We start from the raw sequence: 22,876 nt of genomic DNA on the forward strand, positions 1-22,876 counted from the left end.
CTGCCCTTGTCCTTCTAGGTGGAAGAGGCCACGGGTTTGGGAGGTGCTGCCGAAGAAGCCTTGGCGCAATGCTGCAGTGCATCTTGTAGATGGTACACACTGCAGCCACGGTATGCCAGTGGTGGAGGGAGTGAATGTTTAAGGTGGTGGATAGGGTGCTAATCAAGTGGGCTGCTTTGTCCTGGATGGTGTCGAGCTTCTTGAGTGTTGTTGGAGCTGCACTCATCCAGGCAAGTGGAGAGTATTCCATCACACTCCTTACTTGTGCCTTGTAGATGGTGGAAAGGCTTTGGGGAGTCAGGAGGCGAGACACTCGCCGCCGAATACCTAGCCTCTAACCTGCTCTTGTTGCCACAGTATTTATGTGACTGGTCCATTTAAGTTTCTGGTCAAATGGTGACCCCCAGGATGTTAATGTTGGGGGATTCGGCGATGGTAATGCCGTTGAATGTCAAGTGGCCGTGGTTAGACTCTCGCTTGTTGTATAAATTCACTGTATAAATACACATCTGCAATAATCATCTTCCAAAAGCAATTCCACTTTGCTTACTACTAAAGATTCCATATCTCCATTAAGTTGACTGTCATCTCTTGATTTGACGTATCGTCTGTGGTTCTGGTAGAAATTTGATAGTCCATAATACATGAAAACATTTCCCTGCAAAATACATGAAGTTAAAAAAATAGCTTCAGTTGCAAACATTAAAAAGAAAACTATTGAAATGTTTAACACAGGACATTATACAAGCTTTCTAACACAATCACTACTGAGGTAAATACAATCCATCTTGATTTGGTATATGGATATTATGTAAACATTTTTTGCTCTGTGAGCAATGAACTGCATTACAGTACTGTGTCGGGATGGATAGGCTTCACCTGGTATAGCTCCAAACTAATCGGTTATTTCCTCTTCTCACACTTCTAGCGAGTAACTATGGATTAGGTGTCGGGAATAACTCAGCGGAGCCCCACGTGTCCCCTTTGCTAGATGTAACTTAGTAAAAAAGATAACATTTTCTAGAACTTTTTCATTTCCAGTCAGAGTTGATGTTATGCCTGGTTCTGGCTAAAATAATGGGACAGGTTGTTATGCCATCAACAGCCACACATTACATAATGATCTGAGATTATGGGAGCCCTGTGGGACAGGGATAAAATGTACTTATTTCCTCATTTGGATTTATTGTATCGCGCCAATTGCCACTGTTGCTTTCTACTGCTGAATTTGAACAATTACTACAATTTCAAGATCTGTCACAGCATGTTAATAATGAACCTCGACAATCACTCACTCGGTCTCTTTAAAAAAGAATAATTTTTGCGATTCTATTCAGAGAAGGCGCTTGGTCTGGTGTATATACTTGTTTGCTACTCTAGAAAGTCTCAAATAAACCAGTCGAAAGTGGATTCTTCAGGCCATCATTTCTAATGTCATTTTGTGTAACTGCTGCAGAGACACTTCTCACAAATGCAAAGCTCCTGGCTGCTTCCCCAAGGTCCAAATAGGCAATATTGCATCATAGGAAATAGGAGGAGCAGGAGTAGGCCATTCGGCCCTTCGAGCCTCTTCCACCATTCAATAAGATCATGGCTGATCTTCTACCTCAGCTCCACATTCCCGCACGATTCCCTTAATATCCAAAAATCTATCAATCTCGGTCTTTAATATATTCAAACGACTGAGCCTCCACAACCCTCTGGGGTAGAGAATTCCAAAGATTCACCACCCTCTGAGTGAAGAAATTTCTCCTCATCTCAGTCCTAAATGGCCAGCCCCTTACTCAGAGTTTGACCACTAGTTCTAGATTCTCCAGCCAGGGGAAACATCCTCCCTGCATCTACCCTGTCAAGCCCCTTAAGAATGTTGCATGTTTCAATGAGATCACCTCTCATTCTTCTAAATTCTCAGGAATATAGGCCAAGTACACTCAATCTCTCCTTATAGGACAATCCCCCTCCCATCCCAGGAATCAGTCTGGTGAACATTTGTTGCACTCCCTCTATGGCAAGTATATCCTTCCTTAGGTAAGGAGACCAAAACTGTACACAATACTCCAGGTGTGGTCTCACCAGGGCCCGATATAATTGCAGTAAGATTTCTTTACTCTTATACTCCAATCCTTTTGCAATAAAGGCCAACATACCATTTGCTTTCCTAATTACTCGCTGTACCTGCATTATGCTACTGCCAACCTATTTAACCGTTCCTTCACTGCATTTGATATTCCCTTGTTCCCGCAAAACAATCACTGTCTCCTATGCCTTCCGTTCCCTTAAATCAGAAGTATGTAAACTCAAACATAACCTACATACACCCAGTCTCAGCATCAGGCCCCAGATCTGGCTTGACTATGTCGGGTTTTACCATCTCACACGCTGCTGCCAAAACTGTCTACTATTTCAAAATCATTCTGAAGGGCATAAACCCTGGGCTCCTCTCCTGCATGACTAACTATAATGGAACAATAGCAAAATGTTGCAGATGCTGGAAATCTGAAATAACAACAGAAAATGCTGGAAACACTCAGCAGGTCAGGCAGCATCGAGGAGAGAGAAACAGAGTCAACGTTTTGAGTCGGGGACTCTTCATCAGAATGGAAAAGGCTAGAAAAGAAAGATTTTTAAGCAGGGGCAGGGAGGAGGGGAGGAAAGAACAAAGGGAAGGTCTGTGATAGGATGGAAGGTAGGAGAGATTGACTGACTAAAGGGATGATGGTGCAAGGCAAAAGGAGGTAATGGGACAAGTTAAGAAACAAAAGATGGCTCTTGATGAGGCGTGAATGATGATGGTAGCATCGTTAACAGTTACCATGTGAGAAAACAAGAGAAAAAATAAAGAAATACAGGGGCCGAGGTTATAGTCTGAAATTGTTGAATTCGATGTCGAGTCCAGAAGGCTGTAAAGTGCCTAATCGAAAGATGAGGTGCTGTTCTTCAAGCTTACGTTGAGCTTTATTGGGAGAGTGTAAGAGGCTGATGACGGTGAGGTCAGAGTGGGAGTGGAGCAGAGAATTAAAAAGTGACAGGCGACCGGAAGCTCGGGGTCACGCTTGCGGACTGAATGGAGGTGTTCCGCAAAGCGGTCACCCAATCTGTGTTTGGTTTCCCCAATGTAGAGGAGACTGCATCGTGAGCAGCGAATACAGTATACTAGACTGCAAGAAGTACAAGTAAATCGCGTTTCACCTAGGGGTGTTTGGGGCCCTGGATGGTGGGAAGGGAGGAGGTAAAAGGGCAGGTGTTGCATCTCCTGCGCTTGCACGGGAAGGTGCCGGGCGAAGGGGAAGGGGGGTGTGGGAGTCCACTATAAGCCCACTGACTCCCACAGCTACCTGGACTACACTTCCTCCCACCCCACTTCCTGTAAGGCTACTTGAGTGATGGGGAAGGAGAAGGGGTAGATGGCAGAGACATCACAGCCGAGCTCAATCCTGGGCTGATTTGACATCCAACTGTGCACACTTTGCAGTGAGAATCAGGAATGAAAACCCTGGCTGAAGCTGAAGCTAATTTTCGCTGGTTGGCTAAGTATCTGACATGTGCAGAAACCCATCGCTAAGTTGAAGACTCTCCAAACCCAACTACTGACAAAACTAGACGTTTGCCTGAAATAAAATGTAAATACTCTTCCCCTTCGCCTCCCCCCCCCCCCCCCCCACAATATAGAGGTACATCTCACTTGCCCAAGTGCAGATTGACATGGTAGACAGCACTGCTGGAGTTTAACCAGCTAAAACCATGCAGCTTACTGCAGAGTACTGGTAAGCATCCCATTGCTTGTTCAGCTATGATTACCATAACCATTAGGGCAATGACTTGCAGGTATAGCTGGAGCCAAGCAAAAAGAATCACAGCCCCCAATGACAGGCCTACCCCTTCAGGTTCCATTTGAGAACCAGACTGGCTAGTCAATCATCATCAGTGCTGTGGAGCACTGTGAACCTGCTTGTTTCAGGTATCGGATTACTGAGTCTACCACAGTGAGTTGATTTAGTTCTGAACTTCCATCTCCAGGCATGTCAGCTTCCAGCCAGCTTGACCCAAAAGACAATCTATTTACTCCCCCCACTGACACAAGGCTGGTTTCTTGCAGTCATTAGACAACTGGCATGTGCGGGTTTAAACCCTTGTTAGTTGGACAGCAGGTACCAGGAGCTCTCCAAACAGCATGGAGAGCAGCACAACTCTCCATAAAATGTGCAAGTACAATGCCACTTTTGCTCTAACCACTGCACGGACACATGTCACACATCATGGAACAGTTGTCTCACCAGTTAAGAGGTGCAGCAGCTGCTTGCCTCCCCGCAACCTAATCATGGTAGATAGTGGGCCCTGGGTAAATGAGCCATGTTCTCATAACTGAGCAATTATATATACAGTAACTAATAAATTCATACCTCAAATGGTTGCTCCAGCTGGAAGTGAACTACGCATGTACACGTAGTATTCCACATACCATTCCTAGCACAGTTACTGCAGGCAGAATTTACCTCAATGCCAGTATAATCGATCTGGAGAAATTTTTAAAAAAGCATTTTAATGTAAAGAAAGGGCTGTAACATAATACCTCAAACACCTTCTACAGAATAGGGGGCAGTTCTAAAATCATTTACACTTAAAACGCACACCAAGCCAAGACTTCAAAGCTGATCCAGAAGCCAAAGAACTCACTTAAACAAAGACAATGAGGCTTGACGGACATTTCGAAGGAGACCACCTGCCACCATTTTTCAATACAGCACATTTTTGTGGGACAAGAGTGGGTAGAATATCCACGTTGCCCATAAAACAAGCGCTTTTACTTGCTGTTTCACTGATAACTAGAAAGAACTCGAGCTGAAAGTTCTGCTATCAAATGGCATACTCACCGCTGTAGTTTCTGATTTTTTTTTGGTATGGCCAGACCTACCTCGAAGTGTATGGTCCAGTCTGCTGATCACAGGAGCAGTACACACTAGACTCCACTTCCCAATTCGTCCTTAATGCAACAGTGGGTGGGGCTGCTGAGCCCAGACCGGGAGTTTCTCCACAGGAAGAAAGACTGCATTCAAAGCAATCCACATCACCTTTACACACCTCCTACGAAACTGGCTCAGAAGTGATGGGGAGCAGGTTGGCTGCCCGCAATCCCAAACACAGAATGAGGAACCAAGAAGCAGAAAAAAAATGATTTGTATCTTGGGGAAAAATAAATTCCAAAACGGTTTACAACAGCTAGTTTGTGTCTGTACAGTGCATTAAACAAATGTGACCGGATGTTAGTGCCATTTTCACAATCACCATGTATGAAAATCATTTACTGAGCATATTAATTCTCAATTACTACACTACAATTTATACTTACCTTTCAATGACACAATAGCATTCATATTTTGAATCAAGGATAGCTCACACAAATATTGCCACACCTACAATTACAACCTATAGCAAAAGAACTAGTGTTGACAGAGCTGTAATCCAACAGTAGAACAGCACAGGATTTGTGTTGGTTTCATTCCATTTGGAAATTTCAACCTGGTGCTCAAAGGTTTTATACATCTCTGCACTGTAACAGTCTAAAGGTCGGCAGCGTTTTCTGACTAAGCAGAATCAGCTCCCAACTACTCACGAAATTTGTCATGCAAACAAGATATAGAAAATACTAAACAAAAACCCTGTCCCAGGCATCTCAGTGGATGTGTGCACCAAGCCACCCAGAACACCAAGGTCCTAGGTTTGACCACTATCGGTAGCAAGTTTGTTTTTCTCAGTCGGGACTGCAGTGGCAGACACCAACTGGCCTTAGCATCCATGGGATCGGAAGGTGAAAAATGGGTACAGCTTCTCATTTCTGGCTGTTATCCAATCATCCCTGCAAACAGCATAGTGTGCGTGGATCAGCTCACCTAGGAAACATTCGATAGAATCTGGAGCAGTACCCATGGATTGGAGGGTAGCTAATGTTACCCCACTATTCAAAAAAGGTGGTAGAGAGAAAACGGGGAATTACAGAACGGTAAGTCTGACATCGGTAGTGGGGAAAATGCTAGAGTCCATTATAAAAGATGTATAATAGCAGAGCACTTGGAAAACAGGGACAGGATCGGACAAAGTCAACATGGATTTACAAAAGGTAAATCGTGCTGGACTAATCTACTGGAATTTTTTGAGGATGGAACTAGTAAAATAGATAAGGGAGAACCAGTGGATGTGGTGTATTTGGACTTTCAGAAGGCTTTCGATAAGGTCCCGCAAAAGAGATTAGCGCATAAAGTTAAGGCACATGGGATTGGGGGCAAGATATTGACTTGGATAGAGAACTGGTTGGCAGACAGAAAGCAAAGAGTTGGAATAAACGGGTCTTTTTCCGAATGGCAGGCAGTGACTAGTGGGGTACCGCAGGGATCTGTCCTTGGACCCCAGCTATTCACAATATATATTAATGGTCTAGACAAGGGAACTAGATGTAATATCTCCAAATTTGCAGACGACACAAAGCTGGGTGGGCGTGTGTGCCGTGAGGAGGATGCCGAGAAGCTACAGGATGATTTGGACAGGTTGGGTGATTGGGCAGAAGCATGGCAGATGCAATATAACGTGGATAAATGTGAGGTTATCCACTCTGGTGGCAAAAACAGGAAGGCATATTATTATCTGAATGGCAATAGATTGGGAGAAGGGGAAGTGCAATGAGACCTGGGTGTCCTTGTGCACCAGTCGCTGAAGGTAAGCATGCAGGAGCAGCAGGCGGTTAAGAAGGCAAATGGTACGTTGGCCTTTGTAGCGAGAGGGTTTGAGTACAGGAACAAGGATGTCTTGCTGCAGTTGTACAGGGCCTTGGTGAGACCACATCTTGAGTATTGTGTGAAGTTTTGGTCGCCTTATCTGAGGAAGGATGTTCTTGCCATGGAAGGAGTTCAGCGAAGATTCACCAGGTTGATACCTGGGATGGCAGGAATGACGTATGAGGAGAGATTGGGTCGACTGGGCTTGTACTCGCTGGAGTTTAGAAGAATGAGGGGGGATCTCATTGAAACTTATAAAATTCTGACAGGACTGGACAGACTAGATGCAGGAAGGATGTTCCCAATGGTTGGGGAGTCCAGAACCAGGGGTCACAGTCTAAGGATAAGGGGTAGGCCATTTAGGACAGAAATGAAGAGAAATTTCTTCACCCAGAGAGTGGTGAACCTGTGGAATTCTTTACCACAGAAGGCAGTAGAGGCCAATTCATTAAATATATTCAAGAAGGAGTTGGATATATTTCTTAAGGCTAAAGGGATCAAGGGGTAGGAGGAGAAAGGAGGGACCGGGTACTGAACTTGGATGATCAGCCATGATCGCATTGAATGGCGGAGCAGGCTCGAGGGGCCGAATGGCCTACTCCTGCTCCTATCTTCTATGTTTCTATGTACGATCACTCCATGGGTCACAATACCTCTTTCCAAACTTTAATTGCCCGCATTTAGACTCTACAAATAGATAACGTTAAAAAAATCTCCCGCCTCACATACAATATGCTCTTTTGAATTATACCAAAGTGCATCTTTAATTTGTAAGATGCTGTAGGCCAGTGAGAGTGATCATTAACTTGCCATGCACCTTCAATTTTTAAAGTTAAAGAAGAAATTGATGCAAAGGACAGAACATAAATTCCAGTGTCCTATACAACACAGAAGAAGCTGATTTTAAGAAGTGCCTTATTACTGTACATCAGATTTCTCAAAACGATTCACACAAGGATTGTTATATACGCAAACGTGGAAGCCATTCTGTGCCAGCAACATCCCACAAACAGCAGTGAGATGAAAGACCAGTTAATCTGTTAGTTTTTCTGGTATTGATACTTTAGAACGGTGTTCCATGATCTAATAGGCAGCTTCCAGCATGTTTCCAAAATGTGTGCCAAGCTAATCGTTGGCAATTTAGTAAAACCCTTGCTATTTAATAAAATTCAGAGGATGCGGAAAGCAGAGGGACTTGATAATACTCTCTGCCATACTCTATCCTGACAGATCTGAAAGGTTCAACATGCAAGTTTGATTCCTTTTGATAGTTTTTCTTTCATAGCAACATGGGTTGCTTGCCTGTAGCATAACCTAGAAATGGCCAGAGGTTTTTTTTTTGGCTCCCTTATGTTTTCAGCAGCTTCAACACCGCACTCAACCAGAAAGCTGCCAGAGAACCACCCGTTCTATTCTCCATTTCCCGTCTTTTCTGGCAGTCCTTGTTTGGTACAATTGTAGCCCAGAAATCTCGAATCTTCTCCATCTGCAGTATGTATATTTCCTCATTTCTACAAATTCCGTACATATGATGTGACTGCAGTAAAAATGGAACAGAATAGGAATCTTGAGCATGGTGCTCAATGGGCACTGTCCAGCATGCATCGAAAAGCAAGAGAGTACAGGGGAATGCTAAAGAGTAACAGGTACAGAAAGAGTACACAATAAACTGTACTTAGAAACAGAAAAACAATGATACAAATAAAAGTTAGAGAAAAGAATTATTGTTAATGGCTATGAGTCATCAAGAACATCATCAATCGAGAGCAGTGGGGCAATTGCCAAGAAAGGTGTAAGATTCGCGAAATTTTCATTAAATAATCACGTAGGAAAATAGGGTTAATAAAACAGCTTTATTGACCAAAAGAAGCTTATACAGAGAAACCTTTGATAAAAGGGCACACAAAATGGCCGCCAGACCTCGTGACCAGCTTCTGGGACCATTTGAATTTCTGTTACTGCAAGCCAGACAGGCTTGTGGATCGAGGGCATTAAAAGCCCGCGAAAACCAGTTTCAGGAAGCCGAAACTCATGGAACTGAGCATACATATTGATTAGATTATAAGTACAGGACAGATTTGGGTGGCAGGATGAGACCCATCATGAAATGGGCGGACAATTGAACGAACGCTTTAACCCATTACACTGTACAAAGAGAAGCCGTTTAACAGCCATCCAGGGCAATCTCCAGACCGATCAATATACAAACCAAGTTACGGTAACAAAGCAAAAGACATTATCGGCCCAGGAAGGCCAGTTAAACTATCACCGACTCCCGTTATGAAGACAAAACACCCCTGCAGAGAGAGTTCTGCCCGCCAAAATTATTACAAAGACAGGACTATGATTTTGCGGGAGGTAAGAATGTTCCAAAACGTGTAACTGTGGATTGAGTAAAGTCCAACAGACTTCGGTTCGGAACGTGTTCCGCGACTTTGGGAGGTTCGGCCAGGCAAGGCCCAGCCACGATGGGAAGACGACGAGGGAGGCCCGGGTACTTTTGTCGGGAGATCATCGACGACCCAGGCCGGAGAAGAAGACACTCAGGGCCCGGGTACTCCAGTTCTTCAACATCACATCGGTAACAGATCCATCCGTGGCGAGCGCTCACCAAGGCTGTACCGGCTGCCTCCTCGCAGGAGAACCAAGAGGAAAACAAGCTGCGCCAGAAGCTTCCAAACCCACGTGACGACGGAAAGCTGTGTCGAAAGGCTGCAAACCCCTTTTTCGCAATTCTTAAAGTGGTGAGCATGATCCCGAGTCCCTCAAATCGAAACTTAGTTAGGGTTAGGGGAGGGGGTTAAGGGTAATTGTAATGTGTTACCCCTTTCACGATGTGCCGTGTGTTCCCCATTTCCATAGAGTTAAGTTTATAGATGTGTGCATGCTTGTAGTTTCTTTAATCTGTGCATATGACATGTATTTTATAATGCTGCAAACTGTTCAATAAAGGCATCCATTTCGTGCTATTCGACCTGGTCTATTGAGTTTTTCTGCACTACAGCTCCCTGCACCTAAGTCCAAGGTCTAGAACCGTAGGGGCGAGTGGGTCGAACCACTCACGGATAATTATTGCAAGAAGCCTGGCAGGAGACCAGAGCAGGCAAGAGAAACCCCCCTACAGAGATGGCAACCGCGGCAGGACCTTGGCAGCAGGAATGTAGTGTTTTAGATCAAGGTCTGAATAAACGAAATGTGATGGATGAGAGAATAGTGGATTATGTTTTTGGGAAGGTAAACCTTACAAAACAGTGGATATCCGACCTATTAAGAGATAGACGCAGCCATCAAGTGGACAGAAAGCAAAGAGCACAAAAGATCTGTAGAAAAAGCGGTCTGGCTATGTGCTACAAGAAGCAAGTCCAGCTTTTGGACCAAGTCGTTGTAGCACAGACGGCCCAGATCAAAGGGTTACTAGCAGAAGTAGAGGAAAAGGTTGCGGGAGAAAAAAAGAGACCGATTGCATCGCTCAACGCGCTGAATCAGGAACGCCACTCCGTAACCAATCGCCATGAGGCCAAGATAGATTACTTGGAGTGTCAGGTCACTGAGGCCAAGTCCAGTGAAGGAAGAATAAGAGACAGGTGTGTCCGCCTAGCTCAGCAGGTAAAGGCACAGGAGGAGAGTATTCTGGGAGCTAGAGCAGCGTACAAGATGGCCATCGAGGATAGGTCTGAGAACGCCGACCATAGCGCTTGCCAAAGGGAGCTAGAGGACCAGAGAACGGCCCTAGCGAAGGCAAACGGCTTGGTGTGTCTCAGAAACCCACCAGCGAGCCATCTACAATTAGCCAGGGAATCCAAAAGATCGATTCCGCGAGAGGCAGTTGGGGTACCAACCACCGAGCCCTCGGCACCTCCCAGCTATAATGAGTCTTGGGTTGCGGGGGAGGAAACGGTGAAGTTAGACGAAGAGATTCCTGAGGTAGAGCAACCCCAAGTAGTAGGGTCGAAGCCGGCACCGATGTGTCCCGCTCGACACCGGAGGCTCGGTCCGGACAACGAGAATGGCGATGACGGACCCCTCATGAATCAGATCGTAATGTCCCACAGCGCACAACAGCTAAGGGCAATGATAAGCCACATCCCAAAACTCTCCGAGTCAGGAGATCCCTCCGTCCATTTTAGGGACGTGGAGCAGACCGCAGCAGTTAATGACTGCGACGGGGTAGAGCAGTCCAGAATGCTGCTGTTCTCCCTGGACAGCGCGATCCTCCAGTGTCTCTCTGACGAGAGCAAGAGAGGGCACAGGGAGTATGAGGATTTACGGGACGAGGTCCTGGAGATTATGGGGGAAGATGACGGAAGTCCGTTCCTCCGATTGGGTAGGACGGTACAGCTAGAGGGAGAGCCCCCACGGGTTTTCGCCGGAAGGTTGTGGCCAGTGTATTGGCGCAGCTGCCCGGGCGGGCCGGCCCGGGACAGGCTGGACGCTGGTCAAAGGGCTCATTGGCTCCGGTGCCTGGTCACCAATTGCTTGCCACAGGTGAGGGAGCAGGCCAAAACATGGTTTGACCCCAATAACCCCCGCTCCACGGAGGAGATAGTACTTGATCAGCTCACGATAGGTTACAGGAACAGCAGGAGTAGGGAAGTGCCTCCCCCGAAGGGAAAGGCGCATGAGGTGAGGCCTGCAGCTCCTGTTAAAAGAGAGTGGCATCAGGGGGGGAATCGCCCTCCCCAAGCCAAGAGTAGTTGTTACGGGTGTGGGAAGGAAGGTTACTGGCGCCGGGACTGTAAAAGTCCCTGGAAGGATTTAAAGGGAAAAGCTCCCTCAGCCCCAGCCCAAACGCCCATCCGGGAGAAAGGAGCCGATGTGTCGATCCATCCCGTTGCGATCGAGTCAGTTTTAGAGGCAATGCGGTCTCTAATGACCTCGCAGGGGGAGGTGGCAGTCGCCAACGGCCCTGTTGCTCCCCCAGCCCCAACCGCAGTGCCCCAATGACTAGAGCCAGCGCAGCCTGTCGACCTGTGTCCCCCAGAAAGACATGCACAGGAAAAGACCTCCAGTAAAATGGAGGAAAACCTGCGGTGCCAGGTTGCGGAGGCTAAGTTAGTTGAGCAGGCTTTAAGGGAGGAGAACGCTAGGTTAACAGCGAGGGCTGGCAGTTTAGAGGGTCAGCTAAAGGTTTTTAAAATGGTTCATGAAGATTTTCAGCCACCAGCAGCGGGTGGTGAGGGGATACCTGCCCCCAGTACAGGAGTGGGTAGGGAAGAGGAGATAAAACTAGATTACTGGCTAGCTGCCAGGTATATTAAACAGTGCAAGCTATTTAAGCCGGAGGCAGGGAAACAAACAGCAGGGGCTGAAAAGGCCAGTAAAGAGTTAACAACAGGGGCCAGGTCTGAGGACAGAAATCCTCAGCCTGAGACAGGGTCACAGACCACACAGGCTGGAACTGTAGCCTGCGTGAGGGGAGGAGTCATCCCATCGGAGTGGGAGGTCTCCCCGTTAGTTTGGGATTCGGACGAGGGAGCCCGAACAGCTCGGCCCCGCCCCTGACCCGATCACGGAGGAGGAGGAGGAGTCGGAGGACGAAGGTCCCGCCCCCGACTCGAGCATAGGGGAGGTAGGGATTGGGGGCGGAGACTCGCCACCTGTGGGGACCGGTGGGGTGGAGTCGGATGCCACGGATCCCAGCCCCAGGGGGGCGGAGCCTGAGGGAAGGGAGCCGGAGCCGGCAGCTGTGGTGGGACCACAGGCTGCGACGGTGGAGGTCCCGATGCGTTAGCCCTGGGAGCCTCGCCCAAGGTGCCCCCTCGTAGGTCGGCTCAGACGCCTCAGCCCAGAAAGTTTTGGTCAGATTCTTCTTACTTCCCCCAACATCGATCCAGGGTAGCCCAGGAAAGACACGATTCCCGTTCAGCAGCGACAGGCTGCGGGGGATCAAAGCCGAAGGTCAGTGCAGCCCCGCCACAGGGAGCGGCACGCTGCAGCCCTCACAGGAATTAGGTAGGCCGCCCGAAGGAGGGCGGCGCTGTACATAAGTTTAGGTATGTTAAGTTTAGGTAATGATAAGTTAAGTAATTTTAATGTTAGTTTAAGGCATGTAAAGTTTAAGATGATGGGGATGTTTTAAAAGGTAGTTTTCGAAGTCTGCCCAGTATGTGTGTTTGTTTGGAAGCGGGGTCAAGGGACCCGAGCGTCCGTTTAATTAGGCCAGCGCCTATTGGGAGCCTGGCTACATCATCTTATCGGTTACAGAAACCAGGAATACAATGGAGAGGATTCTCGTGGTGCTCGCGGCGATCGGGTGCGGGCTGGCCTACCGAGGCCGCACCAAGGACGTCGTCGTGTTCGGATGCTCCGGGGACACAGCCCCCATCGCGACGGATGGGACGGGGAAGCGAGAGGTTGAGGAAACTGCCACCTACTTCCACCAAGGGAGATGGCCAGGATGGCTGGGGTCGAATTCTACGGAATACTCCAGCAAATCCGGGTTTGCCTACCAAGAGACTTCATTACTGTGCCCTCGGGTGAGGATCATTGCACCCAGAGTCAGCGTTACCGTGGGAAAGAGGATCTGTTTGGTGTGTAATGGGAACGTACCGCTAAGTAGATGGTGGTGGCTTCGAAAGCTGGGAAAGAATATGAAGAACTCTACAATCGAGTGGGAGCGACTGGGTAACAATACCTATCGGACAATTACAGGGACTCACGGACAATTACGTGTGTGTTGGGACAAGTGGTGGGAACCAAATGAAGGGAACCAAATGAAGGGATATATGTCTGCATGTGGGGTTCGAAGTACGTTTGCCCCAAAGGCATATCCATCTTTTTTCAGAGGCAGTGGCAGGATGCCGGGAAAGGGATGAGGTGGGACGTCAGCATCCAGAAGTGCGGAGTCCCATTCTCCCCGATTCCGGTAAACGCCACTGAACTCATCACCCGCCCACGCAAGCCCCTGCCCACGATTCCGGTAGCACTAGCCCAGAAGGAAGGGTGCCCCACCACCACAAAGGGACCCGGGAACGGTTTAGTATTGGTACCCACCGGTCAGATGCTGTACCAAGGGGTACACTACGCAGTGGCCTCAGTGATTTTAAACCTTACTGAGGTACGATTGCCGGAGTGGTGTCCCAAGGAAACGGAGCAATTGTACCAGGTCCTGTTAACCAGGATGTTCAGACAATTTTAGGAGTTTGACTTTGCCGACATCGACAAAGCCGAATTGTACACCACACCACAGGAAGTTTTGGATCGGGTAGGGAGGCAAAGAGGGGGTACTGTAAATGACATTTTCACTGCTTTTAGTACCGGGACGTCTGTTGTCAACGCTGTAGACAACATGGAGCTGCAGACACAGATTAATGGTCTAAAGGCCCAGTTAAGGAACATACTGACAAACGAAAATAAGGTGGTAGGTTCCGAGCTACATGAGGACCAGGCCATGACACTACACTTAAAAGAAATAATCGCTGAGCTGGAGAAACACGCTAGAACGGTAAATGCACTCATTAGGGAGGATCGCAATGCGTCTGATCAGGCTGCACAGAACGAGGCTTGTGTGCTATACGGGGCGTGGTTACTGGGCGAGGGCCGCAGTAATCTGGAGGATTTAAAACAAGGTTTGGTCCCGTCCTGGATCAGCAATAAGCACTTGCAAGCGCTCCACCCTTTTGAGAACGCATTAAGTCCATGCCAGCTCAGACTAGCTGCAGAGGCGTACCCAGTCCCAGTGGACTGTGGACGCTCGAATCACACTATCATGGGAATAGTGGTGAGGATGCCGGTGTTGGGTCCCACAGCAAAACCCGCCCCAGTATACAGGGTGGAGAGCATTGGAGTCATTCAGGGAGGTGCGCACATTCGTTACGCAGTGGTCCCGCCTTATGTCATCAGATGGGAGCGTACGATGACAGGCACCGACCTCTCGGGGTGTCGAAGCCGGGGAGCACACATCATCCTGTGTCCCCAGCACTTGAATGCCTTTTTAAAACCACAGTGCGGGTTCAGAGCCGCTAGCGCGAAGCCGGTAAATTGCACCATGGAGGCAATGGCAAAAGACCATGTGTCCCCACAGGTGGCATATACTGTGTTACCACTGCAGCGCCTCACTACCACCACGGACAGCACGGGTGGTGTCCGGTCAGTGACAGCAGTTTCTGTTTCAAACCCAGGGCTGAAGTTCAAGTGGCACAACAGCGAATTGTCCCCATTCTTGTACCTTCCACCGTTCACCTCACTGTAAAAGAGAATTTCACGGATTTTCAGCGATTCGTTGCGCATTTTGGTTATGTCATTCCCCCTCTCCCCGAACACCTCACCAAGATTTTAAAAGCCGTAATAGTCTCACAGAAGCATTTTTACACACTAGAGCAGAAGACATTGGAGATAGGGAAAGACATATTAGACATAGTCACCCCACCATGGTGGGACCTGTTCACTAATATAGAGATCCCGCCCTGGATTAGAATAGCATCCCACATCCTAGTAGTGTGTCAGGTTTTGATTGTAATATATTTACTGTTCGTGCATTGCAAGAGAGGCAAACGCCTCCAGAGGCACAAGAACACAGGAGAATGGAGAGAACGCTATGTACGAGTGGGTGAAGAGACCCCCGCTTAGGCTGCTATATATTAAAGGATAAAGCGTCCCTCCACTCTTGGTTTTGGTTACTATATGATTTAAGTGTATGAATTACTGTTGTGTTATAACCGTTGATCGGTTTTCTATTTTTGATTAACAAAAATGTGTATGCAGGTGGTGTAAGGGGTATCGGCCCCTTCACATCTGAAAGATGAATGTGTTATAGTTTGAGGTAGTACTGCCTATGGTTGTCCAACTGTACACAATGTAATTTTTCTGAAATGGGAACTGCATGTGTCGTGGGGGTCATAGATAGTTAATTACCAGGAATGTTTGGATGCGGGGAATCAGGGAAAATTTGCTCACCAAGGGTTATTGATACTTTAAGCAAGCTATCAGTATCACAGGAGGGACTGTAAGATTCGCGAAATTTTCATTAAATAATCACGTATGAAAATAGGGTTAATAAAACAGCTTTATTGACCAAAAGAAGCTTATACAGAGAAACCTTTGATAAAAGGGCACACAAAATGGCCGCCAGACCTCGTGACCAGCTTCTGGGACCATTTGAATTTCTGTTACTGCAAGCCAGACAGGCTTGTGGATCGAGGGCATTAAAAGCCCGCGAAAACCAGTTTCAGGAAGCCGAAACTCATGGAACTGAGCATACATATTGATTAGATTATAAGTACAGGACAGATTTGGGTGGCAGGAGGAGACCCATCATGAAATGGGCGGACAATTGAACGAACGCTTTAACCCATTACACTGTACAAAGAGAAGCCGTTTAACATGTGGTAAACCACTTTTATCGTTCACTATCGTTACACTATGGTTATCACTGTTTACACTGTTGTGTCACTACACAAGGTCACCTCTTGTCACGCTGTTATACCTGGGCTGACCACAGCTGACTCCGCCCATGGCTCCGCCTGCTTGCCCAGGTATAAAGGTGGTCGACTGGCTGGTATTCCTCCTTGTTGGACCCGATCGCCCATGAGGGTGGGCTCTGTTATTTAGCCAATAAAAACCTATAGTTACTATCTTAACTCGTCGCTTTTCATTGGATGAATTGATAGGTATATCAATTTTATTGGCTAAATTTTGAAATGAGTGGATCGGAGCAGCAAAACGACCAGCCAAACGGCCAGCTACAACAGCCACAGCAGCCGGCCTGGCTGCGAGCCCTCCGACCGCCGTACCTGGATCTAAACCCACAGGCAGCGAACTCAGCCCTCGACTTCAAACACTGGCTGAGCTGTTTCGAATCCTACCTGGGAGAATCCGGCGTGCCTCCGGGATCCAAACTAAGAGTTCTGACCGCCCAAGTGAGCCCTAAAGTATTTGCATTCATCCAGGACCTTACTACATACGAGGACGCCCTCAACCTGCTGAAAGAGCAGTACCGGAGCCCGGTAAACTCTATGTATGCCAGACATCCCCTAAGATCCCGCTCGCAACAGCCAGGAGAGTCTGTAGATGAATTTTTACTGGCGCTACAAACACTCGGCAGGGACTGTGACTTTAAAGCTGTAACGGCTGCAGAAAATACTGAAGGGAATATCCGCGATGCCTTCGTGAAAGGCCTTCGGTCCGACTACTCACGGCAAAGACTGCTTGAATCAAAGGACCTCGACCTGAATACAACTGCAGCCCTCGCTCGCTCTCTGGAAGTGGCCCATCGGGACCTCGAGGTGTACTCCAGGTACTGTGCTGCGCGACCCTGGGACACCGGCCCGACCCCGGCCGCAATACCCCTCGCACCGCCGCCTCTGGGACCTACCTCAGCATCGGCGTCCCAGAACCGATCGGGACCGCCACCCCCGGTACCGGCTGCGACATTGGAGCCCCGCGATCGGGCCGCCGGCTGCTTCTTCTGTGGCCAGGCGAAACACCCGAGGACGCGCTGCCCTGCAAGAAACGCGACTTGCTCAGATTGCCACAAGGCCACTTCGCAAAGGCCTGCAGGGGGAGAGCCACAGACGCCAGCAGTGCCTCATGCGAGTTGTGGGGGCGGCCATCTTTCATCAAGGCCACAGATGCCAGTATCCCCTCGTGTGAGTCGTGGGGGCGGCCATCTTTGATCAAGGCCACCGACGCCAGCAATGCCTCATGTGAATTGTGGGGCGGCCATCTTCTCCGCCATTTTATTCAACGTTGTGGGCGCCGCCATTTTGCCCACCACACTCGACCGCCACCTTGTCTCCAGACCCGACCACCGCCTCACCCGCAGACTACAGCAGCTCGCTCAGCCATACACTAGCCTCCGTCACACTGGACCAAGCTCGCCCGCATCACCTGTCCAAGTCCATGATGGACATCAAAGTAAACGGCCACGCCACGACCTGCCTGTTCGACAGCGGAAGCACGGAGAGTTTCATCCATCCAGACATGGTGAGCCACTACTCCCTCACTGTCCAGCCAACGCGCAACCGGATCTCGATGGCGTCGAGGTCCCATTCAACAGACATCAGCGGCTACTGTGCTGTGACCCTGTCGGTTAGGGGCACGGAATATAAAAATTTTAAACTCCTCGTCCTGCCCCAGCTCTGCGCTGCCGTCCTACTAGGGCTGGACTTCCAATCCCACCTTCAAAGTGTCACTTTGGCATACGGTGGACCCCTCCCTCCACTTCACAGTCGACAACCAGCAGCCTTTAAACCGCCCACCGCGTACCACCTGCGGCCTAGCCACCCTCAAGGTCCCGCCCCCTCCCTGTTCGCTAACCTCACCCGCGACTGTAAACCCGTCGCCACCAAGAGCAGGCGGTATAGCGTCGGGGACAGAGCTTTTATTAGCTCTGAGGTGCAGCGTCTCCTGAAGGAGGGCATCATCGAGAGGAGCAACAGCCCCTGGCGTGCCCAGGTCGTAGTCGTTAAGACCGGCAATAAAAACCGCCTGGTCATCGACTACAGCCAAACCATAAACCGGCACACCCAGCTGGACGCATACCCCCTTCCCCGCATATCTGATATGGTCAATCAGATTGCACAGTACCGGGTATTCTCCACCATCGACCTTAAGTCGGCCTATCACCAACTCCCTATCCGCCCAGAGGACCGCCAGTATACCGCCTTCGAGGCGAATGGCCGCCTCTACCACTTCCTTAGGGTTCCCTTCGGCGTCACCAACGGGGTTTCGGTCTTCCAAAGGGAGATGGACCGGATGGTTGACCAGAACGGGCTGCAGGCCACGTTCCCTTATCTAGATAACGTCACCATCTGCGGCCGCGACCGGCAGGACCACGATGTGAATCTGGAGAAATTCCTCCGTACGGCCGAACCTCACTTACAATAAGGAGAAATGCGTGTTTAACACCTCGCGTCTCGCCATCCTCGGCTGCGTAGTAGAGAATGGAGTCATCGGCCCCGACCCCGAAAGAATGCGCCCCCCTCATGGAGCTTCCCCTCCCCCACTGTCCAAAGGCGCTGAAGAGAACCCTGGGGCTCTTCGCCTACTATGCCCAATGGGTGCCGAATTATGCGGACAAAGCCAGACCCCTCATGAAGTCAACCTCCTTCCCCCTAACGGCAGAAGCGTGCGCAGCCTTCTCCCTCATAAAAGGGAGACATTGCTAAGGCCACAATGCACGCGGTGGATGAGTCCATCCCTTTCCAAGTGGAGAGCTATGCATCCGACTTCGCCCTAGCAGCAACCCTTAACCAGGCGGGGAGACCTGTGGCCTTCTTCTCAAGGACCCTCCAGGGCCCTGAGATCCGACACTCTTCGGTCGAGAAGGAGGCCCAGGCGATCGTGGAGGCAGTAAGACGCTGGAGGCATTACCTGGCAGGCAAACGATTTACCCTCCTCACCGACCAGCGTTCGGTCGCTTTTATGTTTAATAACAAGCTGAGGGGCAAAATCAAGAACGACAAGATCTTGAGGTGGAGAATTGAGCTCTCCACCTACGATTACGATATCTTGTACCGGCCGGGTAAACTGAACGAACCCCCAGATGCTCTATCACGAAGTACATGCGCCAACGCGCAAATTGATAGACTGCAGACCCTCCACAACGACCTCTGCCACCCCGGGGTCACCAGACTTTACCACTTCATTAAGGCCCGCAACCTGCCCTGCTCCATCGAGGAGGTCAGGACCATGACCAGGAACTGCCAAACCTGTGCCGAATGCAAACCACATTTCTTTAGGCCGGACAGAGCAAGCCTGATCAAGGCCACCCGCCCCTTCGAGCGCTTGAGCATCGATTTTAAGGGGCCCCTCCCATCCTCTGACCGTAATGTGTACTTCCTCAACATCATTGATGAGTACTCCCGTTTCCCCTTTGCCTTCCCCTGCCCAGTACCACGGTCATCAAATGCCTGAACGGCCTTGTTCGGGTTCCCGAACTATATACATAGCGACCGGGGCTCATCCTTCATGAGCGAGGAACTTCGCCAGTTCCTACTAGCGAGAGGCATTGCTGCAAGCAGGACCACCAGCTACAACCCCCGAGGGAACGGCCAGGTGGAAAGAGAGAACGCGACTGTCTGGAAGGCCGTTCTCTTAGCCTTAAAGTCGAAGGGCCTGCCAACCTCTCGCTGGCAGGAAGTCCTCCCGGCAGCGCTGCATTCCATCCGGTCACTGCTTTGCATGGCCATTAACGCCACCCCCCATGAACGAATGTTTGTTTTCCCCAGGAAGTCGACTACGGGAACCTCGCTACCAACATGGCTGACTTCTCCGGGGCCCGTCTTGCTGCGAAAGCACGTGAGGGCCCATAAAACGGACCCCCTGGTCGAGAGGGTGGGCCTCCTGCACGCCAACCCCCAGTACGCCTATGTGGCATACCCAGACGGGCGGGAGGACACAGTCTCCTTACGAGACCTTGCACCCTCAGGCACCCCTGAGACACCACCGTTACCCCCCACCCCCCCCCAAGTCCAGCCCAGGTAGACGGCATGCCGGAACCCCACGAGCCTTCGCCGACCACGCAGACACCAGCATTAACATCGGATACTGCATCACCGCCGCCGCTGCTGCGCCGATCAGAAAGACTTACGAGGCCTCCGGACAGACTGACATACCCGAACTGGTAGTACACTTCACCCCGGCGGACTCAAATCTAAACAAGGGGTGAATGTGGTAAACCACTTTTATCGTTCACTATCGTTACACTATGGTTATCACTGTTTATATCGTTACACTATGGTTATCACTGTTTACACTGTTGTGTCACTACACAAGGTCACCTCTTGTCACGCTGTTATACCTGGGCTGACCACAGCTGACTCCGCCCATGGCTCCGCCTGCTTGCCCAGGTATAAAGGTGGTCGGCTGGCTGGTATTCCTCCTTGTTGGACCCGATCGCCCACGAGGGTGGGCTCTGTTATTTAGCCAATAAAAACCTATAGTTACTATCTTAACTCGTCGCTTTTCATTGGATGAATTGATAGGTATATCATAACAGCCATCCAGAGCAATCTCCAGACCGATCAATATACAAACCAAGTTACGGTAACAAAGCAAAGACATTATCATAGAAACATAGAAACATAGAAGATAGGAGCAGGAGTAGGCCATTCGGCCCTTCGAGCCTGCTCCGCCATTCAACGAGATCATGGCTGATCATCCAAACCCTAGCACCCGGTCCCTACACCGACAACCATCCCACCCAAGCCCTATCCCCGTAACCCCACGTATTTAATCCCCCCTAACACTCAGGGTCAATTTTTTATCATGGCCAATCAACCTAACCCGCACATCTTTGGACTGTGGGAGGAAACCGGAGCACCCGGAGGAAACCCACGCAAACACGGGGAGAATGTGCAAACTCCACACAGACAGTCACCCGAGGCCGGATTTGAACCTGGGTCCCTGGCGCTGTGAGGCAACAGTGCTAACCACTATGCCACCGTGCTGGCCAGTTAAGCTATCACCGACTCCCGTTATGAAGACAAAACACCCCTGCAGAGAGTTCTGCCCGCCAAAATTATTACAAAGACAGGACTATGATTTGACGGGAGATAAGAATGTTCCAAAAAGTATAAGTGTGGATTGAGTAAAGTCCAACAGACTTCGGTTCGGTACTTCGGTTCGGAACGTGTTCCGCGACTTTGGGAGGTTCAGCCAGGCAAGGCCCGGCCACGACGGGAAGACGACGAGGGAGGCCCGGGTACTTTTGTCGGGAGATCATCGACGACCCAGGCCGGAGAAGAAGACACTCAGGGCCCAGGTACTCCAGTTCTTCAACATCACATCGGTAACAGATCCATCCGTGGCGAGCGCTCACCAAGGCTGTACCGGCTGCCTCCATCGCAGGAGAACCAAGAGGAAAACAAGCTGCGCCAGAAGCTTCCAAACCCACGTGACGACGGAAAGCTGTGTCGAAAGGCTGCAAAGCCTTTTTCGCAATTCTTAAAGTGGTGAGCATGATCCCGAGTCCCTCAAATCGAAACTTAGTTAGGTTTAGGGGAGGGGGTTAAGGGTAATTGTAATGTGTTACCCCTTTCACGATGTGCCGTGTGTTCCCCATTTCCATAGTTAAGTTTATAGATGTGTGCATGCTTGTAGTTGCTTTAATCTGTGCTTATGACATGTATTTTATAATGCTGCAAAATGTTCAATAAAGGCATCCATTTCGTGCTATTCAACCTGGTCTATTGAGTCTTTCTCTGCACTACAGCTCCCTGCACCTAAGTCCAAGGTCTAGAACCGTAGGGGCGAGTGGGTCGAACCACTCACGGGTAATTATTGCAAGAAGCCTGGCAGGAGACCAGAGCAGGCAAGAGAAACCCCCTACAATAGGGCCACCTTTTTAATATCACAGGTGAAAAAATAGACAATGAAATATAGAATTCAAAAAGTGTATTTTTCTTTACAGTGACAATGCAGGATAGGTAGAAGATCGCAGTGCATTTTGTTAGTATTTCTGGTGAATACGCCCCAGTGAATAACTGATGCCCTCCTCAGTTAACTGCACTTCCACATGATAAATTCATAAGGGAATACTTAAAACTGTTTTAAGAGTTGCAGCAAATAAGTTTCTAAAACCAATTCTCCAACACAAAAAAATGTTCATCTTTGAGGGTTGGGGCAAAAGTAATACTTTTCATAAGGATATGTTAGCACAACTAACAGAACCAACACCCTTTACAGAGTTTACATACAACACTGAACAGAATGACAAGAGTGGCAATACCAGAGACACAACTGGACTTGGACACACCTAGAGTACACAGAACATTCCGTTTTTTTAAACTTAGATACATCCAGTTGGATTTAGTCATAAAATATTCCAAGCTTCTCTGCATTTCCTGGTAATTAACTCCAGTCTTTTTTCAGCCAATCTAACCTTGGTTAAGTTACAGTCAAGGCAGCCAGTTGTAAACTACTCCGATGCTGCCCTTTGGGAATCACCTAAACCCTTCAATTATGGTTTTGTAATCCCCGCCAACTCTATACAAACATACTGGCTCTTCTGAATCGTATCCAGTGCCCGTCTCTCCCAGTCCTCAATTCAGATGACTTGTGTAGCATCTGCCTAACAGTTTGTCACATTTTCTACCATATAGTCATCATTAGTGGTTTTCGGGCTGTGGTCATAATGTCTGTTTTTAAAGGTGGTGATTAGATCAAAT

The 22,876-nt window shown here is 49.1% G+C and overlaps 1 protein-coding gene across 1 annotated transcript in view; it reads right to left on the reverse strand.

Moving 5' to 3' along the window:
* Nucleotides 1-22,876, reverse strand: part of LOC147121629 (cell cycle control protein 50A-like) — a 48,437-nt gene that overhangs the window by 21,236 nt on the left and 4,325 nt on the right. Inside the window, exons 2-3 of the mRNA XM_085982037.1 lie at nucleotides 4,401-4,514; nucleotides 551-658 (exon numbers count right to left, since the gene is read on the reverse strand). Coding sequence (XP_085838163.1) covers nucleotides 551-658; nucleotides 4,401-4,514 — 222 coding nt within the window. The remainder of the gene's footprint in view (nucleotides 1-550; nucleotides 659-4,400; nucleotides 4,515-22,876) is intronic.

The sequence above is a fragment of the Somniosus microcephalus genome, chromosome 3 (genome assembly GCF_052327205.1).
Source record: "Somniosus microcephalus isolate GS21.2 chromosome 3, FLI_Smic_1.0, whole genome shotgun sequence".
Classification (NCBI taxonomy): domain Eukaryota; kingdom Metazoa; phylum Chordata; class Chondrichthyes; order Squaliformes; family Somniosidae; genus Somniosus; species Somniosus microcephalus.